This window comes from Oncorhynchus nerka, linkage group LG22 (genome assembly GCF_034236695.1).
Source record: "Oncorhynchus nerka isolate Pitt River linkage group LG22, Oner_Uvic_2.0, whole genome shotgun sequence".
NCBI classification, from domain to species: domain Eukaryota; kingdom Metazoa; phylum Chordata; class Actinopteri; order Salmoniformes; family Salmonidae; genus Oncorhynchus; species Oncorhynchus nerka.
Genome location: NC_088417.1, coordinates 73,676,855 through 73,700,905, shown reverse-complemented (window position 1 = coordinate 73,700,905; position 24,051 = coordinate 73,676,855). Strand labels below are relative to the sequence as shown.

Below are 24,051 nucleotides of genomic sequence, written 5' to 3'. Positions count from 1 at the left end.
GTCAGGTACCCATCCGGTTAGCTAATAATTACAATAATAAAGGTCCAATTGAGCCGAGCAGCTGAAGTAGAAGAGTAGAGACCTGTAGGTCCACTCCTGATTCCTGACATGAGCTGTGAGGTCCAGACTTGTACTGACTCCCCACACTGCAATCCCAAAGTACAGGAACATAATGGGAGAGAGAGAGAGGGCAGGCAAAGGAATGATAGAAAAAAGACAGAGTAGGGATGTGTATAAAAGAGAGAGGGGGGGATAGCTCTCTCTGATCTTTAGCTGTGTGTCTTCTCTTCTCCTGTAACTGTAGACCGGCTCAGGTGGTTTTAGTTTTTTGCTTCATCATCTAATTTCTCCTCGCTGTTGTAAGAATGCCTCTCTCTCTCTATCTCTCTACATCTCAATATCAATACCATTCCATAAAGGGCTATTCTCAGGTTTTAATCATTTAGAATAGATTATCTTATTGCTTAATTTTTTGTTTGCCACAAATGAACAAGTCCTGACAGTCTAATAGCACATAATGGGGGGTGTCTGAAAGCTGTAATTGTATTCTGTAATATGTTTATGAAAATAATGTAGTGATCCCTCTACTTTTACAAGTTGCTGACTAATCACTGATAAAAGGAAGGATCGAATCGGAAAATGCAGTGGCAAGCAGTTTTCTAGAGTATAATGACTCCCAATAATGACTCCCAAGTACTCCCATAATGACTCCGAAGTACATACAGTGGGGCAAAAAAGTATTTAGTCAGCCACCAATTGTGCACGTTCTCCCACTTAAAAAGATGAGAGAGGCCTGTAATTTTCATCATAGGTACACTTCAACTATGACAGACAAAATGAGAAAATAAATCCAGAAAATCACATTGTAGGATTTTTAATGAATTTATTTGCAAATTATGGTGGAAAATAAGTATTTGGTCAATAACAAAAGTTTATCTCAATACTTATATACCCTTTGTTGGCAATGACAGAGGTCAAATGTTTTCTGTAAGTCTTCACAAGGTTTTCACACACTGTTGCTGGTATTTTGGCCCATTCCTCCATGCAGATCTCCTCTAGAGCAGTGATGTTTTGGGGCTGTTGCTGGGCAACACGGACTTTCAACTCCAAAGATTTTCCATGGGGTTGAGATCTGGAGACTGGCTATGCCACTCCAGGACCTTGAACTGCTTCTTACGAAGCCACTCCTTCGTTGCCCCGGGCGGTGTGTTTGGGATCTTTGTCATGCTGAAAGACCCAGCCACGTTTCATCTTCAATGCCCTTGCTGATGGAAGGAGGTTTTCACTCAAAATCTCACGATACATGGCCCCATTAATTCTTTCCTTTACACGGATCAGTCGTCCTGGTCCCTTTGCAGAAAAACAGCCCAAAGCATGATGTTTCTACCCCCATGCTTCACAGTAGGTATGGTGTTCTTTGGATGCAACTCAGCATTCTTTGTCCTCCAAACACGACGAGTTGAGTTTTTACCAAAAAGTTATATTTTGGTTTCATCTGACCATATGACATTCTCCCAATCTTCTTCTGGATCATCCAAATGCTCTCTAGCAAACTTTAGACGGGCCTGGACACGTCTGGCACTGCAGGATTTGAGTCCCTGGCGGCGTAGTGTGTTACTGATGGTAGGCTTTGTTACTTTGGTCCCAGCTCTCTGCAGGTCGTTCACTAGTTCCCCCCGTGTGGTTCTGGGATTTTTGCTCACCGTTCTTGTGATCATTTTGACCCCACGGGGTGAGATCTTGCGTGGAGCCCCAGATCAAGGGAGATTATCAGTGGTCTTGTATGTCTTCCATTTCCTAATAATTGCTCCCACAGTTCAAACCAAGCTGCTTACCTATTGCATATTCAGTCTTCCCAGCCTGGTGCAGGTCTACAATTTTGTTTCTGGGGTCCTTTGACAGCTCTTTGGTCTTGGCGTTAGTGGAGTTTGGAGTGTGACTGTTTGAGGTTGTGGACAGGTGTTTTTATACTGATAACAAGTTCAAACAGTTGCCAGTAATACAGGTAAAGAGTGGAGGACAGAGGAGCCTCTTAAAGAAGAAGGTACAGGTCTGTGAGAGCCAGAAATCTTGCTTGTTTGTAGGTGACCAAATACTTATTTCCCACCACAATTTGCAAATAAATTCATAAAAAATCCTACAATGTGATTTTCTGGATTTTTCTTCTCATTTTGTCTGTCATAGTTGAAGTGTACCTATGATGAAAATTACAGGCCTCTCTCATCTTTTTAAGTGGGAGAACTTGCACAATTGGTGGCTGACTAAATACTTTTTGCCCCACTGTACATCAGTCAGGCACTAGTGGTCCTCTCTCATTGACATGTGTTGGGTACATCTATCATAGGATGTTAGGGGTGTCAACATGAGAGGATTATTGGGGGGGGGTCACCATGTTTTTTCACACTGTCTCATCTTTGCACTGCCAGCCACATTATGTCAGCATAACGTTCTCATAACTCTGCAGTGACACTATGTTCACTGGTTTGACCTTCTGAGGCACACATCCCATCCCTCACACATACTCCCTGGCTCCTTGATTGCCAGATGGTGTACTCATGGTTATAGATGCTAATTATCCTGATATACGGGAATATGACACTGTCGTTAGAACTGGTTTAGCCAGGCAGGGCTGGGAACAGCAACTAATCCAGACACCAACACCATATCCATATCATCATGTGAAAACCTGGGAAGGAGAGAGAGAAGGGAGGGAAGAGGAGGGGAGAGAAATGCAGTCAGAGGAAACTCAACTCTGTCATAGTGTAAGGATGAGTACAGACAGAGATGGGGAGGGAGGAGAGAGCGGGAGAGCTCTCAAAGTCACATTCACATTGCAGATAAACACACACCCTCATTTATTCAGGTGTAGACGTCAGATATAACAGGAGTGAAATATGTTCACATTTAACAGCGAACATCCTCACTCTAAATTCTGTGATTTGAAGCTATGCAGTGTAACTCAAGGGAGTGGTTGACGAACGTATAGTTTTTTTATTACCAGGACATTGTCACATACCATAGATCAATGTTAGAACATGTCATATCTATTTCTACATCCAGGATGTTTATAAATACAAGGTAGTGCGTAGAGGCTGGCGTGTCCCTGGCGCTCTGTTACAGAACCCCCTCCAACCTGCACTGCAGAACTTTCTCTGATCTCCACAAGCACTATGGCAAAAGTGCCTGCGTCTGCATTCACAGTCAGGATAGGGGAGGGGGAGAGAGAGAGAGGGAGGCAGACGGGGAGGGGGGTAAAGAGGAGGAGAAGTCTATGAAAGAGAGAGAGTGTGGGGGAGGGAGAGAGAGAAAGAGAGAGGGACAGGCAGGCACTGAGCCAAGAGAGAGAGTGCAGGGGAAAGTTGAGAGCGAGCCAGAGGGGGAGGCTTGCAGGCAAAGGGAAGAAGAAACTGGGGCTCTGCTATCCAGGAAGAAGAGAAAGGACCGTCCGAACCAGCAGCCACCAGCCACCAGGGTTACTGCAGCAGCACTCCTCCTGTCCATTCTCTACCTTGTTCTCTCTTCGCTCTCTTCTCTCACTCTCTCCCCCTCCTCTTTCTCTCTCTCTTTTTCTCTTCTCCCTGTCCTTTCTCTTCTCTCTCTTCCCCCCCCCCCCCTCTCTCTGACTGGGACTGCATCGTGCCTTTCTCTGCAGAGGAATCGCTGGCTGGTGGAATCTCCTTGACTGCACCCTGACTTGCTGTGCGCAGTGATTCTCCCCTGGCTCAGCTCCTCTGCTCTGCCGTGTGTTCTGACTCAGCTGTGCTGTGTAGTCAGGCTGCTGGTCCGGCTTCTCAGGGAATACAGCCACAGGAAGAGGTACGGTGCAGTACTGTCTCACGCTGCGCACACATCCCCTTTACTCTCTCTCTTTTTCTCTCTCCTCTCTCGTGTCTCTCTCTCTCTCCTCTCTCTCTCTCTCCCCCTCTCTATCTCGTGTCTCTTCTCTATCTCTTAAATCCTCATTATTTCTGCTCGTCTTTCTCTGTTTAGGAGTGCTCTCTTACTGAAGGATTATAGCTGATTGACTTAGTTCGCCTTGAGTTTGTTTTTAAGTCTGTACCCTCTTCCCTTACCCACCCACATGCTCCCTCTTTCTCCCCTCCTGTTCGCCCTCTGTCTAACCTACAGTCTTCATGACAGGAGTGTCGGGGTTGGCAGGCAGACGCACCGCTACCAGGACTGGATAACAACACAGTGGGACGTGGTGCCTCGGTTGTGACCAGATCAGTCGCCCAGGCACAACAAACAACCAGACCAGGGGGATTCAGGTTTACACAGACCTGACCAGTTTCTGAGGGGATAACTCCAGCCCAACGGACCCTGGGCTGGATCCCACAGCAGGGGGTGTTTTGGACGGGATCGGAGTGCCATGGAGGTTCAGGGGAGTGGGCCTGAGGAGCCCAGGTCCAAGTATCTGTTGTCCTCACACACCACCTGGCCCCGGACCAGCCTGATCATCACTTTGCTGCTCAGTAAGATGTTCTGTCTCAGTCATATATCACTTCTCTTTCATCCAATCCCTCTCTCTCTGCACCTCTCACTCCCAGGTTGTCCTCTCTCTCTTTCTGTTGAGTAAAGTTTTAGTAATTTCCCCAATTCCGCAACCCCAACTGCCCTGTAGTGTGCTATGAAATATTTACTGCATTTGGGATAGGAAGTCATTTAGCAGATTCTCCAGTTCCATAGAATCGACTCGTTACAGTTAAAATCTTGCGCTCACTTCAGAATGGTAGGCAACATTGTGGCAGTTGGCTTTTGATTGTGTGGATTGATTGGTGAAATTGTATCAGTTTCATTTGTGTGGTGGCTAGAAACTGCTGTCAGTTTGCGTGCTGAAGTATGTTTGATGGATACCTAAGCATACGTCACCAGATAGAATGGTGATTTTATCATTTCCGTGTACATAACACCCCTCTGTTTCACAGCCTGAATCAGAGTTCAGAGGTTTGTCACTAAATACGTCATCCAGAGTATTATTATGCAGGACCTATCAGTGGCAGCCTATTGGACAAGCATTCTATCAAAGCAATAGTATTCATAAGAATTAAAAGGACTAAAATAATATATAGTGCATTTGTGAAGTATTCAGACCCCTTGACTTTTTCCACATGTTGTAACAATACAGCCTTATTCTAAAATGGGTTAAATGAAAAAAAATCTTCATCCATCTACACACAATAACCCATAATGACAAAGGGGAAACATGTTTTTTTTTGTGTGCAAATGTATTACAAATAAATAGAATTACCTTATTTACATAAGTATTCAGACCCTTTGCTATGAGACTCGAAATTGAGCTCCGGTGCATTCTGTTTCATTGATCATCCTTGAGATGTTTCTACAACTTGATTGGAGTCCACCTGTGGTAAATTAAATGGATTGGACATTATTTGGAAAGGCACACACCTGTCTATATAAGGTCCCACAGTTGACAATGCATGTCAGAGCAAAAACCAAGCCATGAGGTCGAAGGAATTGTCCGTAGAGCTCCACGACAGGATTATGTTCGACACCATCCCTACTGTGAAGCATGGTGGTGGCAGCATCGTGTTGTGAGGATGTTTTTCAGTGGCAGGGACTGGAATCGAGGAAAAAATGAGTACAGAGATCCTTGATGAAAACCTGCTCCAGAGCGCTCACGACCTTGGACTGGGGCGAAGGTTCACCTTCCAACAGGACAACGACCCTAAGCACAAAGACAAGACAATACAGGAGTGGCTTCGGGACAAGTCTCTGAATGTCCTTGAGTGGCCCAACCAGAGCCCGGACTTGAACCTGATCAAACATCTCTGGAGGTACTTGAAAATAGTTGTGCAGCAAAGCTCCCTATCCAACCTGACAGAGCTTGAGAGGATCTGCAAAGAAGAATGGGAGAAACTCCCCAAATACAGGTGTGGCAAGCTTGTAGCTTCATACCCAAGAAGACTCGAGGCTGTAATCGCTGCCAAAGGTGCTTCAACAAAGTCCTGAGTAAAGGGTCTGAATACTTATGTAAATGTAATGTTTCAGTTTTTGATTTCTTATACGTTTGTATAACATTCTAAGAAACCGTTTTTGCTTTGTCATTATGGGATATTGGGTGTAGGTAGATGAGGGGGGAAACAATTTAAATCATTTTAGATTAAGGCCGTAAGGGTAACAAAATGTGGAAAAAGTCAAGGGGTCTGAATACTTTCTGAATGCACTAAGTTTTTTATTGATATCAGACATTACCATTTTAAACACGTTTTATTTTGCCTTTACAGTAAACACAAAACCAATAGCTTTTGTGCAACATTGAGTTACTGTATTGATTTTTCTTTAGCTTTTAACTCTGAGTCAATTTGATCCTGGGTAACAACATTTCAGTGTGATGAGAAGCTCCTCTGTAGGCCCAGGTTAATAGAGTAATAATGCAGTTGGCTGGTATCAGTGGAAGTGCAGTGGGGTAATGGGGAGTGGTCTGAGATGAAGTCAAGACAGCAGCATTTGCTATGTGAAATATCATGGTCATATTATTAACAGCTAGACAGACCAGGAGCAGTCAGCCAGGCTCCGTCAGGCTCAGGTTCAGGCTCTGAGGTTCTCACGCTCTGAGTCAACAGGACTGCAAGACAAGTCCACCCTGTCCCTCCCCTCCAGCCAAATTATGCCTCGGTGCCTGCAATTCAACTATTTAATATCCACACGATTGCTGGGTCATTTAGGAAACACGGTAGGCTCATAGTTTAGAGGAATTTCTTAGTCTATCAACATTTTTGTCTAAAATGTTGATAGTGTTCATGATGTGTGCTCAGTTCTGGTTCTATGGATGGTGTAGTTGTACAGGTAGGTCTATGAGGTTTCATGATAGAATTGTTCTTGAAAGAGACACATGTAGGTTAGAAAGTAGAGCATCACTGTTCCAGTTAGAGGCCTAGCACAAGGGAGAGCCTCACAAAGGACAGTTTGGAAACAAAGTAATTACATAAGCAACCCAGTGGAGACGGCTTCTGACAGAATCCATAGGAGGGTCTAGGGTCAGGGTGCCTTTATTTTTCTGGGACAATCACCATGTGAAGTGTCCTGGGGTATGATGTCCTGGATTGGCTCTGATTGGGATTTGGTATGAGGCTAAGTCTTTGTTGGATTATCTCAACATCACTGGATTTCTCTCTTGCCTTTTATTTGTCCACTAAAGTTAATGGCCATATCCTGTAGAACCTGCACTATCTTCAGTTACAACTATATATCAATGGTCACCAAACAGCCGAGAAAATATATAGACACAGATGCAGGGTTGTCACTAGTTTCCACAGCCACAAAGTCATAATTATGACTAAACTCCTTCTTAAAGTCTGATTTTCAACCTTACCATAACCTTAAATTAAGACCAAAAAGCACATTTTTGTAGCCGATTTTGACTAAGCTGTGGAATCTGATATTGTGGCTGTGGTATCTAGTTGAAAACCAGATGCAGAGTTACAGAGAAAGACAACAAGCGAGGAAAAAGGAGAGCGGACCAAATAACAGTGTAAGAAATGAAAAGTGGAGAGAGAGAGGGAGGTGCATCTGCCATGTGGGTCGTTCCATTTCATTTCAGCAAGTCATGACACCCACTATCTCTGATTATTCTGAAATAATTTCTGTATTTAGAAACTAATAAGATTAGCATTCCTGCAACATTATTTTAATGAAAAATAATTTGAACTCTGAGAATTTAAGCTAATTGATTGCATCCAAATTGGCCATTTAAATTTATAGGATTCATATAATATTCAATAAATATAGTACCTAACATTACTCTAACAATGAGTAAAACATGAGGAATCCAAAGATATTGTCAAAAGCCAGCCACGGACCCCCCACACCAATCCCATCCTAACAATGAGTATACAGTAATCATTTCTCTGTCTGACAAGTAGTATGCTGCTGCAGCTCCGAGTATTGTTTCTTCATCCTAGGCAATGTGTTCTCAGTGAATTTGTTGCCCCCCCCCCCCCCCCTCTTTCAGAGAAATTAGTCATTGAAGTTACAGTAGATTTATGTTCCAACCTACACTACTGTTGAAAAGTTTGGGATCACTTAGAAATGTTCTTGTTTTTGAAAGAAAAGCAAGTTTTTTTAAATAACATAAAATGTATCAGATACAGTGTAGACATTGTTAATGTTGTAAATGACTATTGTAGCTGGAAACAACAGATTTTTAATGGAATATCTACATAGGCGTACAGAGGCCTATTATCAGCAACCATCACTCCTGTGTTCCAATGGCGCTTTGTGTTAGCTACTCCAAGTTTATAATTTTAAAAGGCTAATTGGTCATTAGAAAACCCTTTTGCAATTATGTTTGCTGAAAACTGCTGATTTTAAAGAAGCAATAAAACTGGCCTTCTTTAGACTAGTTGACTATCTGAAGCATCAGCATTTGGGGGTTCGATTACAAGCTCAATATGGCCAGAAACAAAGATCTTTCTTCTGAAACTCGTCAGTCTATTCTTGTTCTGAGAAATGAAGGCTATTCCATGCGAGAAATTGCCAAGAAACTGAAGATTTCGTACAACGCTGTGCACTACTGCCTTCACAGAACAGCGCAAACCTTTATTTCACCTTTATTTAACCAGGTAGGCAAGTTGAGAACAAGTTCTCATTTACAATTGCGACCTGGCCAAGATAAAGCAAAGCAGTTCGACACGTACACCAACACAGAGTTACACATGGAATAAAACAAACATACAGTCAATAATACAGTAAAAAAATGAGTCTATATACAATGTGAGCAAATGAGGTGAGATAAGGGCCATGGTGGCGAAGTAAATACAATATAGCAAGTAAAAAATAAATAAAAAACTGGCTTTAACCAGAATAGAAGGAGGAGTGCGAGGCCACAGTGCACAACTGAGAAAGAGGACAAGTACATTAGTGTCTAGTTTGAGAAACAGATGCCTCACAAGTCCTCAACTGGCAGCTTCATTAAAAAGTACCCACAAAACACCAGTCTCAATGTCAACAGTGAAGAGGCGACTCCGGGATGCTGGCCTTCTAGGCAGAGATTTAAAGAAAAAGCCATATCTCAGACTGGCCAATTAAAAAAAAGATTAAGATGGGCATAAGAACACAGACACTGGACAGAGGAACTCTGCCTAGAAGGCCAGCATCCCAGAGTTGCCTCTTCGCTGTTGACGTTGAGACTGGTGTTTTGTGGATACTATTTAATGAAGCTGCCAGCCGTTTCCAGCTACAATAGTCATTTACAAGATTAAAAATGTCTACTGTATTTCTGCTCAATTTTATGTTATTTTAATAGACAAAAAATTTGCTTTTTCAAAAACAAGGACATTTCTAAGTGACCCCAAACTTTTGAATGGTATTATCAGGTTCTAACCACTAGATGGTGCTGTATCCCCCACCCTCAATGTTAAATGGATAGTTCACCCAAATTACAAAATTACATATTAGTTTCCTTATCCTGTAAAGGCGTCAGCATGCTTCAGTAATGCTTCTGTTGGAGCCCGGAGCATCTGCGTCCCTGTACATGTCACGACTAAACAAACTCTGTTATTATTATTTTAGTATTTTAACTGCTTTTTCTCCCCAATTGTGATCTTGTCTAATCACCTCAACGCGCTCGGGAAAGGCAATTGTTGAATCATGCGTCCTCCGAAACATGATCCGCTAAACCTCGCTTCTTAACACCCGCCCCCTTCACACAAATGTTTCGGAAGAAACTGTTAAACTGATGATCGAAGTCAGCCTGCAACTCCTGCCACACAAGGGGTGTCTAGAGTGTGATGAACCAAGTAAAGCCCACCCGGCCAAATCCCCCCCTAACCAGGACGAAGCTGGGCCAATTGTGCGCCGCCCTATGGAACTCCCGGTCACGGCCGGTTGACATAACCTGGTATCGAATTTGGGTCTGTAGTGATGCCTCAAGCACTACAATGCAGTGCCGTAGACCGCTGCGCCACTCGGGAGGCCAACAAAATCTAATCTAAACCTAGTAATTTCAGGATGTAGTATGGAACGTAAACCTAACAGCTTCAAATACATCAAATTAATTGGGAATAGATTACAGAGGATGAAGAAACAATTCTCAATACTTCAGCGTCATACTACTTGTCAGACATAGAGAACTGATACTATATCATTTTTGTTTGGGTGAGATTAGTGTGGGTTGTGGGAGGTAGCTTTTGGCCATTTCTTTGGATTCCTTATGTCAACAAAACAATGTTGCAAAAATGCTAATCTAACAGAAACAATTTCTGAACAATCTGAGATGTGTGAGAGTTTCTGCTGCATCACTGTGCTGCATTGGGACTGTGTGTGTATGTGTGTGTGTGTGTGTGAGCGAAATAGAAAAAGAGGCAAGGAATCTGAGTGAAGGAGTCATTTTGCTCCCTGTGCAGCCCTCCCTGGAGTTTACAGCCATGTATTATCCCAAACTGCTTGTCTAAATCTGACCTTGAGTCGGTTATTGACGATGTGTCACACAGCTGAGGTGTGATGTAAAAACAGAGGGAGAAAAAATATTTAGGAATGGGGGCTGCAGAGGGACAAACAGAGCAAGAGAAAATGGGATAGCCAGGACAGTTAATACTATAGTTTAGTGAATTTGAGGAGAGAACAGACTGGGCAGAGGTGGAAAGTATGTGAGCAGCATTACTGTATTGTCCCAGTGATGGCATGTAAACCAGACTAACCATCCATCATCTTTAGGTCCACTTGAGAAGTGTTGGTGTCGGCATTATCTGGATCGTGTTAGAGGTGGTGGGACCTGCGTTATTTGGATTCCCTTAAAGGGGAGATGAGCCCAAACTAATTAGCTAATTACTGAGTTTAATGAGCCTGCATTGAGTTAAATGGCCTCACAACATCCCGAACACTGTAATAAAATACTACACACACAACTGTACATACAGATGTAGGATCTTAATTTGAGCAGATTTGTTACAGCAGAAAAATAATCCTGCATCAACAGGAAATGTAAATGTGGATAATAATTCATGTTAATGGACATTTTTGTAGGGGTTGATACTTTTATTTCAAAGGGGAAATTACACACTTTATACACCTTTTTTAAACCTCACAAGTTAAACATTTCCTGCTTGTTATTTTTAGTATTACATTGTTGCGTTTTGCAAGAAAGGCATTTCACTGTAACATTGAAACTTGAGTTCTCCTGCAACAGGGTGATCAAATGAAGATCCTACATCTGTAATATGTAGGAATAGCTCTTTTTTTCCCCCTGTCCCATCCTTCTTTCTCCCTCTCACTACCTCTAGACTGGGAGCTGTGCCATAAGATTACTGCAGACCTAAGTGTGTGTGGTCTGTGAATTGTGTGTGCCAGCGTGCGTGCATGCAAATGAAAGTACGGAAGTGTATATCCTTGTCCTGTCTTATTGCAATATGCACATTCTCTGTACAATAGTTAAGCGTGCAGTTTTTTTCAATTGCTAAGAAGTGTCGGTCAATACTGAAACTACTTCAAAACTCTACAGTCTGCTTTACCAACATGAATCTTGGCCAAACAGTTCATCTCACTTCCAAAACTCAAAACACTTCATACTGTACATGTCTCAAAATAAGCTCGTTCAACCATAACTGGCATCAATTCTCACTCAGAACACACTGACCTTAAAAGCACTAACAGGGAGCATTACATAAATTAACTTCTCTCTTTGAATGATTTGACATAAATCAATATTTCATTATAGAATAAGAATAACACCTTTTCACTTTGACTGTACTAAAATATATGTAACAAGAATGAATCAGAAATGCCGCAATTTGCGTCAATAGCCTTTATTTTTTTCTATATCTTAGTAATTTACTTAAATAAGTTGAAACAAAAAACATTCCTGAAATTCCAGGGCTGCAATAATAATAAAAACATGTCTAGTATAATCACTCATTGTACAGTACTGTGAGGGTTCTAGTTCTCTCTCCTGCATTTGGCCACAAGTTCTCATCAACATCACATCTTATATCTTCTCTGGTGATGCATCTTGGAAAGTATCTTCTGGAATGTCTAATCTAACCCTGGCAGTCTTCAGGAGAAGTGTCTCCACACCCTGGCAGTCTTCAGGAGAAGTGTCTCCATACCCTGACAGTCTTCAGGAGAAGTGTCTCCACACCCTGGCAGTCTTCAGGAGAAGTGTCTCCACACCCTGGCAGTCTTCAGGAGAAGTGTCTCCACACCCTGACAGTCTTCAGGAGAAGTGTCTCCACACCCTGGCAGTCTTCAGGAGAAGTGTCTCCACACCCTGGCAGTCTTCAGGAGAAGTGTCTCCACACCCTGGCAGTCTTCAGCAGAAGTGTCTCCACACCCTGACAGTCTTCAGGAGAAGTGTCTCCACACTCTGGCAGTCTTCAGGAGAAGTGTCTCCACACCCTGACAGTCTTCAGGAGAAGTGTCTCCTCACCCCACAGTCATGGCATCCAGTAAGGACATCTGGTCATGTGGATGGTGGTCATAAACCTTCCACCTCCACGCAGAGAAACTCCTCTATGGGGTTTAGGAAGGGAGAGTATGGAGGCAGGAATAGTACTGACATCCTGGGATGTGCAGCAAACCAGTCTGTGACTGCAGCAGAAGGTAGGAGTTTGTTGCCCTTCTTTCCTCCGCTGGCACAAGTCGATTATGCAGGTCATCCAGAAAAGAAATGAGCCTCTCTGTATAGTAGGGGTCAATGAGTAGTTTGTGTAACAGCAAACATTACATTTACATTTAAGTCATTTAGCAGACGCTCTTATCCAGAGCGACTTACAAATTGGTGCATTCACCTTATGACATCCAGTGGAACAGTAGTGCATCTAAATCTTTTAAGGGGGGGGGGGGGTGAGAGGGATTTACTTTATCCTATCCTAGGTATTCCTTAAAGAGGTGGGGTTTCAGGTGTCTCCGGAAGGTGGTGATTGACTCCGCTGTCCTGGCGTCGTGAGGGAGTTTGTTCCACCATTGGGGGGCCAGAGCAGCGAACAGTTTTGACTGGGCTGAGCGGGAACTGTACTTCCTCAGTGGTAGGGAGGCGAGCAGGCTCTGGTAGAGGAGGATCATCCAATCAGTCTACTGATAGAAAGCTTTGTTTTGTTTCTCATGGTTCGCATAGGGCCAAGCACAACTATCCTGAGTTGGGAGACCTAGGGTTAGGTCAGATTGAGTCTTTCGATATGAAGTGGCTGAGCTGTTTAATGAAGCACAAGGACGGGGGAATTGAGCTGCCACCGTATCTATCAAATGTCTACCAAAGAGTCAGGCAAGCCGTCTATAGGAGGGGAGCAGGTTGGCCTCATGTCCATGTGAGCATAGTCAAAAGACCCAGGTTGGAGGAAAATATAAACCATTCAGGATAACACTACTTCATTTCATCAAGGTTGTGCCATCTGCCATTGCATCATGCATACCATAATCAGCGTTAGCCTACCAGTGGCTAGGGTGACCACATATCCCGGATTGTGCAGGACACTCCCACATTTAAATTAAATTAAAACACCACTAATTTACAAAAAAGTTAGACGTCTGTATTTAAGTCAGATTTCCTATTCATTTGATGAGAATTGACATTTTTAACCGTCTCTTTTGTAGTCCTGTTGCACTTTTGACAAGATATATTATAAGGCCGTGGTCCTGGTAACGTTGAACACTTCTCCAATCGTTGAGGATCTCTGATATTCTGCACAGCGCAAAACGAGACTAAGGCCAATGTCATATTGTCAACCAAAATCACATGTCAAATCCTTTCGGGATTTGCTGCTGACAGTGAGTAAACTACTTACAAAAAGTGTGCTTCTGATGAATAGCTACAAGAGTAAATATTAGACTGACACAAGGTAATTTTGTAAGGCACTCCATACTCAGTTGCTCATTCAACGTAATTGCTGCTACTTCACTCAATCCCGTTTTAAATCTTCCTTCCTAACTGTATTAAATTCTCTGACAAACCAGAAATGGTTCCTTGGCCAAATATTCCCCGATTTTCATAACAGCCACACATGTGGTCTCTTTTGCGTCACCAAATTTTGTGCGAGCCCGGAAAAAGAGTAGGCTTCATATGCGCTTCGATTACCGTGGTGCAGCTGCAAAATAAATGTATTCACGTTCGTGGGACAGTATAGCCTAAGTCTCGCAAAATCATCCTGTTTCCCACATTTGGGTATTTTAAAAATGTGGTCACCCTACCAACAGCAGTTGCTTCTCTTCTGATGATAAATATTGACTGAGAAGCATTGACATGCTGCCAAGCCTATCCTCATCAATCATAATGCAGGTTCTCTGCAGGTTCTCAAACCATCATTAGACAGTGCTGCACACATTGTGATGTTAGCTCCTCTCTGGCCTGGGATATCCATGGTTGATCTGTCCAATCAAATTTCATTCCTCTGCAGCATGTCTTTGCCAGGTTGAATCCAGCTTCATCCACAACGAAGAACGAATGTGAAGTTTGCCTGAATTCCATCTCATTTACTCTAAAATACAGTACAGCCACAGGTTTACAGCACTTTACATTATGCATAGCTGTGTATGTACCCTCTTTGGTTATTGAACATCTTACCTGGACATATTGATACCAGAGTTCTTTCAGACGTTCACCGTTTCTCTCAAACTGCTTCATCCTTATTTTATGTTTCTCTGGGACTCTTGCAATTGTCGTTGTGCTGACCGTATTCACATTCCCAAAAGTGATATTGTCTGCCAGCACTCTGTCCCAAATTTCCCACAGTTTTATTGCATCGTTGCCAATTACCATGTCAACAATAGCAATTTCCTGCTCATCTGATAATAGTCTGTCTCTCCCTCCTGAGGGAGTCAACCTTTGGATCCTACTGAAAAACACAACAATCAGCATATTTCAAAATGTCAGTATAAGTTTTAAAAAATACTGTATTGTACTGTAATATGTAGTTATGTGTAGCAAAGGTACAGGTTGGCAGGCAGGCTCAGAGTCAGGACAGGGAAGGTTCAAAACCAGGAGGGTGTGAAAAAGAGAGACTGGGAAAAGCAGGAGGGCAGACTGTGATGGCGCCGACAGAGATGGACGCCTCACTTTGCTTTCTTAGGAAACTATGCAGTATTGTTTTTTTAATGTATTATTTCTTACATTGTTACCCCATGAAATCTTAAGTCTTATTACATACAGCCGAGAGGAACTATTGGATATAAGAGAAACGTCAACTTACCAACATTACGACCAGGAATAGGACTTTCCCGAAGCGGATCCTCTGGTTGGACCACCACCAAGGACAATGGATCGGATCCCAGTAGGTGACCCAAAATAATGGCGCAGACGGAGTGGTCTTCTGGTCAGGCTCCGTAGATGTGCACATCGCCCACCGCTCCCGAGTATACTACTCGCCAATGTCCAGTCTCTTGACAACAAGGTAGATGGAATTAGAACAAGGGTTGCCTCCCAGAGAGACATCAGAGATTGTAACATTCTCTGTTTCACGGAAACATGGCTCACTCTGGATACGTTAGTCGGTACAGCCACCTGGTTTCTTCAAGCATCGCGCCGACAGAAACAAACATCTCTCTGGTAAGAAGAAGGGAGGGAGTGTATGCCTTATGATTAACGAGTCGTGGTGTGATCATAACAACATACAGAAACTCAAGTCCTTTTGTTCACCTGACCTAGAATTCCTTACAATCAAATGCTGACCACATTATCTACCAAAAGATTTGGTGAGCGAGTTTAATAGCAAATGCATCGGTGATGTTGTACCCACTTTGACTATTAAAACCTTCCCCAACCAGAAACCGTGGATTGATGGCAGCATTCGCACAAAACTGAAAGCTCGAACCACTGCTTTTAATCATGGCAAGACGACCGGAAACATGACTGAATACAAACAGTTTAGCTATTCCCTCCGCAAGGCAATCAAACAAGTTAAGCATCCGTATAGAGACAAAGTAAAATCGCAATTCAACGGCTCAGACAGGAGAAGTATGTGGCAGGGTCTACAGTCAATCACGGATTACAAAAAGAAAATCAGCCCCGTCGCGGACACCGATGTCTTGCTCCCAGACAAACTAAACAACTTCTTTGCTCGCTTTGAGGACAATACAGTACCACTGACACGGCCCGCTACCAAAACCTGCAGGCTCTCCTTCACCACAGCCAACGTGAGTAAAACATTTAAACGTGTTAACCATCGCAAGGCTGCCGGCTCAGACGGCATCCCTAGCCACGTCCTCAGAGCATGCGCAGACCAGCTGGCTGGTGTGTTTACAGACATATTCAATCCATCCCTATCCCAGTCCGCTGTTCCCACATGCTTCAAGAGGGCCACCATTGTTTCTGTTCTCAAGAAAGCTAAGGTAACGAGCTAAACGACTATCGCCCCGTAGCACTCACTTCCGTCATCATGAAGTGCTTTGAGAGACTAGTTAAGGATCATATCACCTCCACTCTACCTGACACCCTAGACCCACTCCAATTTGTTTACCACCTCAATAGGTCCACAGACAACGCAATCACACTGCCCTAACCCATCTGGACAAGAGGAATACCTATGTACGAATGCTGTTCATCGATTACAGCTCAGCATTTAACACCATAGTACCCTCCAAACTCGTCAAAATTGTCACTCGTCAGACCCTGGGTCTCGACCCCGCCCTGTGCAACTGGGTCTTGAACTTTCTGACGGGCCACCCCCAGGTGGTGAAGGTAGGAAACATATCCACCCCGCTGATCCTTAACAGTGGGGCCCCACAAGGGTGCGTTCTCAGCCCTCTCCTGTACTCCCTGTTCACCCATGACTGTATGGCCATGCACACCTCCAACTCAATCATCAAGTTTACAGACGACACTACAGTGGTAGGCTTGATTACCAACAACGACGAGACGGCCTACAGGGAGGAGGTGAGGGCCCTCGGGGAGTGATGTCAGGAAAATAACCTCACACTCAACGTCAAAAAAACAAGATGATCGTGGACTTCAGGAAACAGCAGAGGGAGCACCCCCCCCTATCCACATCGACTGGACAGTGGTGGAAAGTTATAAGTTCCTCGGCGTACACATCACGGACAAACTGAAATGGTCCACCGACACAGACAGCGTGGTTAAGAAAGCGCAACAGCGCCTCTTCAACCTCAGGAGGCTGAAGAAATTTGTCTGCTCCGACCGTAAGGCTCTCCAAAAGGTAGTGAGGTCTACACAACGCATTACCGTGGGCAAACTACCTGCCCTCTGGGACACCTACACCACCCGATGTCACAGGAAGGCCAAAAAGATCATCAAGGACAACAATTAAATATTCTGCTGATTAAATATTCTGCTGAGATGTTCTACATGTTTCAGTCTGGTTACTGCAGAAATGCACGACATTTGCCATCATTCTGTTTTGAATGTGTTTTTAACAGTTTTGGAAACAGTGTGTTAGCATTTGAAAATGTGCTGCAAATATAGTTTTGCAGGTGGTGAAGTATGAATGAGAAAAGAGTTCATTGATTTCTGAGAATGTGGTCATTGAATGCATTTTGTGTGAAAGCAGTGGAAAATTATTCACAGTTTGGTCCACATACACTTCTGTTTCACTGACTGTGAAGAGTTTTGACAATATGACTTCAGTTTTGACCAATGCATGTTAGCGATTGAAAAAAACTAAATCTATGTTCCATTAGTAAAATGGGTTATCGTTCATATTTTGCTGCTCCTATCCTTCTGTCAGTAACTATCTGGGTTAAGGTCAAAGGGAAGACATCAGAACCAGATATGATATTGACCCTCAGTTTAGGTCAGACGTAGGGCTCTATTTAATCTGTATTGCTATTCAGTATTACAGCACGATTGAAATTTAAAGGCAATGTTCCCTCGTTAGCGGAGACTGCATTCACGGTAAACATTGCAGATGTCGGCTCAATAGGAAATGTACTTTTACATTTCCTTCAGCGATACAGGTTGAATAGAGCCCGTAGTTTTCAAATCCCTGATAGTTTGCAGGATAAGTTAAGAAGGGATAGGGGTAGAGGGGATTACAATAGACATCAGTCAATCATTATTTGACAGCTCTACAGTATGTCAATGGATGAGCTATAGTAACCTGGGAATGGGCCATTTCTCACTCAGGTGTGTGTTGTCTTTTCCCTTTCTGTATTTCTTAGTAGTATTGTGTACTACCTTTTAAATTTCCCCCTGCCCCCTCCCTCCCAGGTGTGTGGTCTGCTCAGGGCCTGGAGATGTCCACAGGGAAGGTCCCGTTCCTGGAGGCGTTGAACGGCAGTACTGTGCTGCTACCCTGCACCTACGCCAGCTGTATCGGCATCAAAAACCTCTACTTCAACTGGCAGTACAACGACAACGGCACTATGCAGAAGGTGGGTCAGAGCTGCCCTGGCCCACTGCAGCAACAGCAGCCGCACAACAACCTCTGTCATTTGTCAGCTCAAATCTCACACAGATAGCGGCAGGGATGTTCAAAGTCAGTGTGGGGAGATCATATTTTCAAGTGTTCTAATTTGTGGTGAAGACCCAATGGTTTTCCTGCATCAGTAAGTGATATTTCTATTGTGAGTGTTTTGATTGGAGTTGTGGTCAGATATTGTGAGTGTCAGATGATTGTCGACTGCCTGGTCCTCTCAGGTGTGTGAGTCTGTGATTCCGTTAGACGGGATGGATCCCCATCCAGTGAGTATCTTCCGGGAGCGGGTGGATTTTATCGGCACCGGTGATCACAACAACATCTCCATCCTGCTTTGGAACATCACCTTTGAGGACGAGGGCCAGTACACCTGCTTCGGACGCAACCCCAAAGAGAAGGGCAAGAACCACAGCGCTATCTTTACCCTTGTCGTGGTGGACGAGTGTGAGTATTAACTAGCGTTCTCTTTGCTTTATTGCAGGCAGATCATATACTGTAGGTCCTCTGGTGCTGCCAATGGGCAGGGCGAATACTATATGGACCACAAAGTCTAGATGTGTTGTGCTGTAGACGATGCACTGTAGGTAGGTACTGTTTGTCTGATCAGCCTCTACCTTCTCCTCTCCCTGGTTCCTTCTCGGCAGTACGAGTGGTGGACAACACTCTCACCATCATAATTGCTTCTGCAGTGGGCGGAGCCATCGCCCTGCTGATGACTTTCATGCTGGTGAAGAACTTCATCCTCTTCGTTCTCTTCAAAATCGAGGAGAAGAAGTGAGTAAGACAGATGGGGCCACAGAGAGTAGCCAACTGGCCATCCACACAGAGAAACACCTTCAGCTCATCTTGGTGCCTCCAAACTGTAGTAAAGCATCGATAAAGTCGGGCTACAATGTCAAATACGTAGAAAACGCAGGTGTCTCTTCTAACCCTCCTCTCTCCTCTGTTCCTCCCCTCCACAGAAAGATCGAGTGCCTTGTACAATCTTCCTCAGCAGATGAAACAAACAATGTCTCAGGATCCAAAACTTCGAAACCAACGACACCAAAGAAGAAATGAGAGTACTTGCATGTATGTACAACCATATATAAATATACAGTTATATCTATGCATATATTTATATGCACAAACATGTGTATGCACTCGTGACTCCATGGGCAGGTTTCTTGGGCAGGTTTTTTGGACTGAGAAGCACGTCTGATGGAGATTCTTCATTGAAAGTGTTTGTTAGTCCAATAAGCTTAGGCTGTGTCTGGGAAACCACCCCCATATGTTCAAGTTGGTATATTGTTTAAAAAAAAATCTTAAACCTAGGACCGTTTTTCATATGATAATAAAAAACAAAAAAAGAGATTAATTGAATATACGCTTGAGACAGGGAATAACGCAATGTAATAATGTTGTTTAAACTGTGCTGGATCCTCCTCTCTTCACCAACCGTACTATTCTGGGCTTAATTGAAACGGTCTACAAATTAAAATATTGTGTTTTGTAGAAACACACAGTCTAATTCAATCTCCAGTGACATTTTACCACGTCAGATTCAGCTTATTCAGTAATGCTCTGATTCACATAGAGTTGGGTTTAGTGTTGTTTAGATATAATACAATGATATTAACTCTGCCTATCCAAAAGTGATTAATTAAGCTGATTTTATCATATTTAGAAACTAAGGTCTTTAAAAGGGTGATGCTGTGGTGAGACGTGAGAAAGGATCCAGTTCAGAACTTAATACACTTTCTTTGCTTGATATAAAGCACTGGTGCCTGTTAGCGCTTCTATCTTCCTCTGCTGATAGGAAGACTAAATACTGCAAAACCATTTACCAAACGCAGAAAAACGCAAGTGAATAATACTGCAAGCTGATGAATGAAATGATAGACAATCCCTTGAAACCAACCCACTAGAAAAAAATGAACCTCTACTAATGCTGCTTTTAAGACAAATAACCTTTTTAATGCATTTATAAGCATGTGAAACCCCAGGGCAGATTTAGAGACACAATGCTTGACAATAGACATGTACTCTCTCTTGTGTTCCTTTCCGGAATCCAAGATTTAACCACAAATAATGTGGTAAGTTCTGTCTGCTTTGAACCTGGATCTAAATCTCCTCATATCATGCCAACCCCTGCTACATCCAGTGTGCCAAGGCTATGCACACTATTTGGTAAAGTGGGTCTTCTGGCATGAACATTAACCCCCCCCCCAACAGAAATATCCGCACCATTCTTATAGTAAGTCATTTACAAATGGATCTCTCTTTGCTGTACAGAGCACATTCACACACATTCATGTTTTTACACACTGCAATAAGTACCCAGCAGAATTTATGATGGTTCATTCATGGCTCATGATTCAACACAAATTCACCATCTGCAAAAAAAACAGATATCGATCAGCTACAGTCATTACGGAAACCTCCACTAAGTACACCATAAAGAGATGCATGGAGCAGCATTTAGGTTGCAGGTAGCGTGAAAGACTGGAACCGATCTTTACTGGACAGTGTAGAATAGACACACAACTAATATCTCATATTCAGCCCATTTATTTTGCCAAACTGGGATAACCCTGAGAAACCCACGTCTGATCAGGAATGGACTGGGATAACCCTGAGAAACCCACGTCTGATCAGGAATGGACTGGGATAACCCTGAGAAACCCACGTCTGATCAGGAATGGACTGGGATAACCCTGAGAAACCCACGTCTGATCAGGAATGGACTGGGATAACCCTGAGAAACCCACGTCTGATCAGGAATGGACTGGGAGAAACCCATATTAGGAATGGAATGTCATTGACTAGCAATGGAAACCCATTACTAGTGAACTACAATGTCAAGATACAATAGTTGTTTTGAAGATACTTCCAGTGTGTGACAGAATTGTGGAAAAACCATGTTCAGGGAAGAAGTTCACGTCTATGTCCATTGTCCAGGAACTTGCTGAATCTGTCATTGTAAAAACATAACAAATATACCTCCCTCAATCACTTGCTGAACCTGTTTCTAATGTGGACAACCCCTGGTGTTGCTGTTCCCATAGCATAGCCCTTCAAATAAATGCACTGGCTTGTAGCAATAGCAGGAGGATATTTTGGGCACTTTACCGTAGATATGTATATTCTTCGGCTGTGCTAGACATGTGTGTAAACAGAGATGTGTTGTATCGGTGGAGCAGTGAGTGAATTAACCTAAATGTATATTTAACATGAGGGTAAAGTTGAATGAATGATCTTTGCTGTCTTAGATGAGAACAGACCGACACCATGGTTTGGCCATCGACAGTAGTACATGTACTAATTCTGGTTGGACATGGCTTTGAGCTTGTGGCACTGAATCCCTGGCTGATTCATACTCTCCTAAGATAAAAGTGATACTATGCAAACACAAACACCACTACGGAGAGGAAGACATCCACGCACTGTAGGACAGGCTGCTGCAGTTCCCTTAAATGGGATTTGCTTTCGCAAAGCTGCCCTGACATCACATCAACATAACTATACTGTAGCTACTGCAGGATTCCAATAAACCATTTTGAGTTCCTTTTACTGTGATAATGTAAGCAATAAAAATGACAAGAGCAACAGTAATCAAAGTGGCATATGGGATATGGAGTTGATCCTGGGTAGATGAGGAACATAGGCTTATAGTGCAAGGGTATTCAGTCCTTGAGGTCTGCAGCACTGCTAGTTTTCATTGTTTTTAAACGGAGACTGTCTGGTTCAGACCTGTGAAATCACCTGTATAGAGATTCTGGCCAATCAATTAAGTACAAAGGAGAAGTACATAGTGCAGACCTTGTTGCTCAGATTTGAATACTTATTTTGCCAGTAATGCACTGATGTATAAGCTTTCCCTTCTCACTCTGGGAAGCTAGCCTCTTTTTTCTGTTACTACAGTATGTGGCCCTTTTTGTCAATGTTTGGAAGGCACATAGTTGTGTCTTCTCTCATGTCAAGTTTAGGTCTGTTGTGATGTGTGAAAAGACCTCCAAAGGTTCCTGAATGTTAGAACCTATGGAGCTATGCAATATACAGTGTCATTTCAAGGAGCAACATGTAAGATGTAAGCCATAAATCCAATTGCATCATGTTTTTTTTAAAGGCGACTGCTTACAAATGACATAGTACAGCTTACCGTATCACAATCCGAAAAAGATTGTTACAAGGACGAAGAGGTTTTGTACTGCTAATGTTCTTGCTATTGTTGTCAACCTCACAAACGAGAACCAATCGTAATGCAGGAAGTTGTACACAACTAATTTGCAGCGTCACGCAGCTTTCTAAAAAGTAGATTTTATTCTTGTGATTTCTATTCCTTTGCTTCTACTGGTATGTAATTGACATTTGGCGCTAGTTGCAGGTGGAAATGTTACATGTATAACCTCTAAACAAAGCCGAACTGTGAAAGTGACTCATGTGTTCTGTTGAAATGCCCTTACACAGTTCTGGATGACCTAGTACCAACTGTCTTCCTTGTTCCCTTTATTTTGACAACTGTACTGAAAACTGGATAGGTGAAGCAAAAGTTCAATCTTTGTGGTTTGGAAATTCTGAGAACACTTTGTTGTGCCAAGTTGTAGTAGCGGAAATAGTGACCTCATCCATTATTGCACTTAAGACAACAGAATGTTTGAATCTATAATGTACCCAGACATTACTGACCCCTTAGTCCCACATTCCTCTTCCAACTAATATGAATGTACAGCCATGTTTCTCCTATTCCCTCAAATGATGCCTCCCATGTAATCTCTCCATCATGCAAATCTGCTCAAATATGATTTATTATAAAAAGCCACAAGAATCCAATAAACTTTTGAATATAACAGTACATTGTCTTTTTTTTGCCGGTCAAAATTGCACAAATCATTAATCAACCACAAAATATTTGTAAAAAATGAAATACATAACTCATAAAGTACTTACATCTCTAAGATAATATAAAATAAGAACACAAAGAAACTTTACAGGTCAGTATTGTGAGTCGGTGCAGTATGTATGTCTTTTGACTGTGTGGATGTTTTCCAGAACCACTCAGCGCTCATCGAGAGAGAATACCAGTCAGTTTACAGTAGTTACCGCTGAGAGCAACTGGATTTTCAGTAGTACTTCTGAAACAAAAAAGGAGAAACAAATCATATCAGGTAAGGAATTTCAACGACACCTGTAAAAGTGGGAATGCAACACAATGAGGTATCTGTTATCCATCACATACTCTGCAGTAGACCCCAGGGTGCCCCGGCGGGCACAGCCCGCCCACCCACCAACTCACCACCCCCACCAGCTGCCAAAACCAGGATAGGAACACACTGTCACCCTGGGAGAGAAAGCGGGAGTGAGAGCGGAAGAAATGGCATTAGAAGACAGATTAATGCAAAGTATGACTACATTGCCAGTGTGATAGTCTAGCAAACTTAAAGGTAGACATTTTGTAGGCCTGTGTGTAATGGTGGAGGAGCTTCACCTGACACGCATCCACTTTGCCCTCCATCAACCACACTGAGCAGAGAAAGAGGATGAGTTAGAGGCAATCGGCAGTTGAAACGATAACAAAGCCAATTCCCCACCCGTTTAGTAAAAAGCTGAGGGATGGGGCTGACCTCCATGATATCAAAATTGTATTTTGAACCATGTTAAGACTATATGTTTGTGTATATTTACTTTGTCAACAAAGATTAAGCTTGTTTTAAGCCAAAGTATATTATGTTCGGATGGGGTAAAACAGTTCAAC

The 24,051-nt window shown here is 43.0% G+C and overlaps 1 protein-coding gene across 2 annotated transcripts; it reads left to right on the top strand.

The window, feature by feature from the left end:
• Positions 1 to 3,310: 3,310 nt before the first annotated feature.
• LOC115105673 (sodium channel subunit beta-4-like) lies at positions 3,311 to 23,146 on the top strand. 2 transcript variants are annotated; one of them, XM_029627957.2, is made up of 6 exons: positions 3,311 to 3,816; positions 4,141 to 4,472; positions 18,110 to 18,273; positions 18,539 to 18,761; positions 18,962 to 19,091; positions 19,280 to 23,146. In XM_029627957.2, the coding sequence occupies exons 2-6, from the start codon at positions 4,370 to 4,372 to the stop codon at positions 19,374 to 19,376; spliced, it is 717 nt and encodes a 238-aa protein (XP_029483817.1). In that variant the 5' UTR covers positions 3,311 to 3,816; positions 4,141 to 4,369; the 3' UTR covers positions 19,377 to 23,146. The 2 variants fall into 2 exon arrangements, with proteins under 2 accessions (XP_029483817.1, XP_029483818.1); XM_029627958.2 differs by having other exon boundaries at positions 4,129 to 4,472.
• The last annotated feature ends 905 nt before the right edge of the window (positions 23,147 to 24,051 follow it).